The sequence below is a fragment of the Carlito syrichta genome, unplaced genomic scaffold, assembly GCF_000164805.1.
Source record: "Carlito syrichta isolate Samal-C Ts95f unplaced genomic scaffold, Tarsius_syrichta-2.0.1 Scaffold89856, whole genome shotgun sequence".
Classification (NCBI taxonomy): Eukaryota; Metazoa; Chordata; class Mammalia; order Primates; family Tarsiidae; genus Carlito; species Carlito syrichta.
In genome coordinates, this window is record NW_007033952.1 from 65,169 (window position 1) to 67,997 (window position 2,829).

Below are 2,829 nucleotides of genomic sequence, written 5' to 3' on the forward strand. Positions count from 1 at the left end.
TAGACATGGCCAAGACGGAGTCAGAAACTTTATACAAAATAGGCGCCGCTTTGTTTTCCTTATTCTTCAGGACTGCGAAATGTGAAAATATGAGAAAAGTTCAGTCAATAAAATGGAATTGTTCGTGAAGGAGTGGGCTGTCTGCAGGTTGATTCTTAATCGTTTAAATAAAATCTTTAAACAAAGTCTTTTTTTGTAGCATTTCGATTGCTGCTGATTGTTGTGAAGGTACTGTTTCCATCAGCATGTCTTAAGATACTAAACGTGTCCCCTGAAGTCCGTCCTTGGATGCTGGGTGCTGCGGAAGGGAAACAAAAGTCCCTCACATGGGCGGGACTACCAGCCCAGACATAGCTGCAAGAGAGGAGGGAGGGTGGTTACTCGGGCGGCCACGCGCTCCCACCCCCGGGCGGCCGCCCTGCCCTCCGCGCTCAGCCGGCTGTGAGGCTGCACTCGCCAGCCTCGGGCATGGCTACCGCGTGCTGGGGAATCTGCTTCCCGGGGGCGGGGGGCTGCACGCGCACCGACATCCCCACGTCCTGCCACACTGCAGCCTTCCTCAGAGACCCCCTCGGAAGGGGAGGGCTTCTGGCACTCGCCGGCATTTCGTTCCCGGCAAGTGGAGGGCCCAGACTCCCTGCAGGCCTCTTCTGTCAAGAGATGCGACCCAGTCCGGTCACTCCTGCGACGACCCCGCCGAGGCCAGCTGGCGGGCCCTGCCCTCGGCTCCCCAAGCGAAAAGCGGACGGGCCTCAGTGTCCCCCTCTGCGCTCAGGCCTCGTCTCTGGCGGCCTGCTGCTCGCTCTGGATTGTAACGGTGAGTCGGGGGCCCTCAGAGCTCAAAGCCGCTCACGGCCCGCCTGCTTGGGGCCCCAAGGCCGAGGGCCAGGAGGCCAGGAGGAGAACGGGCCACAGCACCGCCCTCGGGAGCTCAGTTTCTCTCCTCAAGGCAGAAGAGGGAGCTCTGGGCTAAAACGCCAAGTGCGGCGGACGCTTTCACGTGAATGAACTCCTGGCACGCGTGTAATTCGAAATCTTTTGACTCTCGTGTTGTCTAATTTTTGTCAGAACGATCGTTCTCATTAATTTATGCATAACATATTAATACATTTGTTCATGTACTGGTGCGAGCTTCAATTTCTCAGTTCATTAATTCCAACAATATTAATTTATCTCCAACTCACCGTTACAACCTTATGGTTTGGAAGACCTGTGTGTGTACACATGGCTTCTGGGACTCTGTCTTTCACCTGGCCCCACCACCGCAGCAAGGGGCAAGCCCACGGCACGTGGCCGCCGGCCTCGTAAGCGACTCTGGCTCGGTGCCCACTGATGGCTCACGGGCCGGTCGGCGGCGTCGCAGGGGCCTGGGCTTCCCTTCGGGGCCCGGGCGTCCCTCCGGCCACTAGCGGGTGTGGGCAAGACAAGGATTTCAAATCGCGGATACCTTTCCAGTTCCTTTTTTGAGCATTAGTTCATCAAAGTGAAATATGCCACCGACTTCACAAAAGGGCCAGTTTGTCTTCTCCACGGCTACGTCCTCAGCACCCAGCAGAGAGCCTAGCACATAGTAGGCGCTCAGTAAATACTGGTGGAACGGATTCGTTTTTTTAAAGGAGTAACTGGATTTGGTTTTCACTGGGAGGAGCACATACCAAAGGTGGCGTCTGAAAGAGGCCAGACGACGGCCACTTAATGTAAGTGCCTGCAGGCCTCAGACCCTCACAAAGGCCTGCAGGCGCCAGCTCACGAGGCCTAGGGGCACCCATGTGGCGTTGCCCGTCACCACCTCAGGGGCCACGTGCGGCCACCATCGCCCGGAGGGCCGAACGCTGGGCGGGCACAGGGTGTCCACACGACGTGGCCCTGTCTGGGGGCCGCGATGTCCGGGTGGTGCTCCCCCACGCCCTTGGGGCTGATCCCTCTCCCTCTGGAATCTTTGAAAGAGATCGCTTAGAAAAATCAGCTCCCGCCCGCAGACAGGGCTCCAACCCAGCCCTGGAGCACATGTTGAGAGGCGCATCCCTTTCCAAGGGGCGGTACAGCCTCGCTGGACAAGGGTGAGATCCAGGGCTTGGCCTCAGGACAACGAGAACCGGTGGGTATGGAGACGGGCTGCACGGGTGAGAAGGGGCCCGGCCCTCCCCGGCCTGAGGCTGTTTTCTCTGCCGGGTCAACAAGGAAGCTCTGAGCCGCCGCCCCGTGCGGAGAAGAGCCCGGACCCGGGCGGAGGCCCATCTGCTGACTCAGGCTGCAGGTGGCCACAGGCCCGTGTCCTCTCACACGTGGGCCCATCCCCTCAGGGCACGAGGTGCTCTAGCGTGAGGATACGCGGTCACCCCGGAAAGGTGAGCCGGACGGGACCCAAGAAGCAGACCCGGCATCGGCTGGGGCCGGCGGCCGGGCTCCTTTCTACACACCCCGGGCAGGGGAGGAGTGCGTGGCCGCAGGCCCAAGGCGAGTGTGCAGCAGCACGGACGTGCGAGGAACCCGAGCGCGTGCCCCCCGGAGGAGGGGCCGAACTCCCAGCCCTGCCCGGGAGAGAAGCTGGCCCGCGAGCCACCCTCACCTTGCAGTCCGTTCCCGTTGGCGCTGGTGCAGGAAGGAGGGGGAGAGGCTTGAGGCCGGACCACAGGTGCAAAGGCGCTCTTCTGTTTCACTGCGGAGATGACATTGGCAGGTGAGAATGAGAAAATGCCGTGTGTGCTGCTACAGTTTGAAGGGAGGGTGACCGAAGAGGCTGCCATGGTGGGGCTGGACGGCACTACTGCAACAAAGCAAACACGGTCAGCACGCGCGGCCGTGGCACGGCACCACGACAGAGAGGGC

The 2,829-nt window shown here is 60.3% G+C and overlaps 1 protein-coding gene across 1 annotated transcript in view; it reads right to left on the reverse strand.

Annotated features, from left to right (window-relative positions):
• Window positions 1-322: 322 nt before the first annotated feature.
• Window positions 323-2,829, reverse strand: part of LOC103260862 (transcription factor COE3) — a 119,095-nt gene continuing 116,588 nt past the window's right edge. The window contains exons 10-11 of the mRNA XM_021712476.1: window positions 2,570-2,767; window positions 323-354 (exon numbers count right to left, since the gene is read on the reverse strand). Coding sequence (XP_021568151.1) covers window positions 323-354; window positions 2,570-2,767 — 230 coding nt within the window. The remainder of the gene's footprint in view (window positions 355-2,569; window positions 2,768-2,829) is intronic.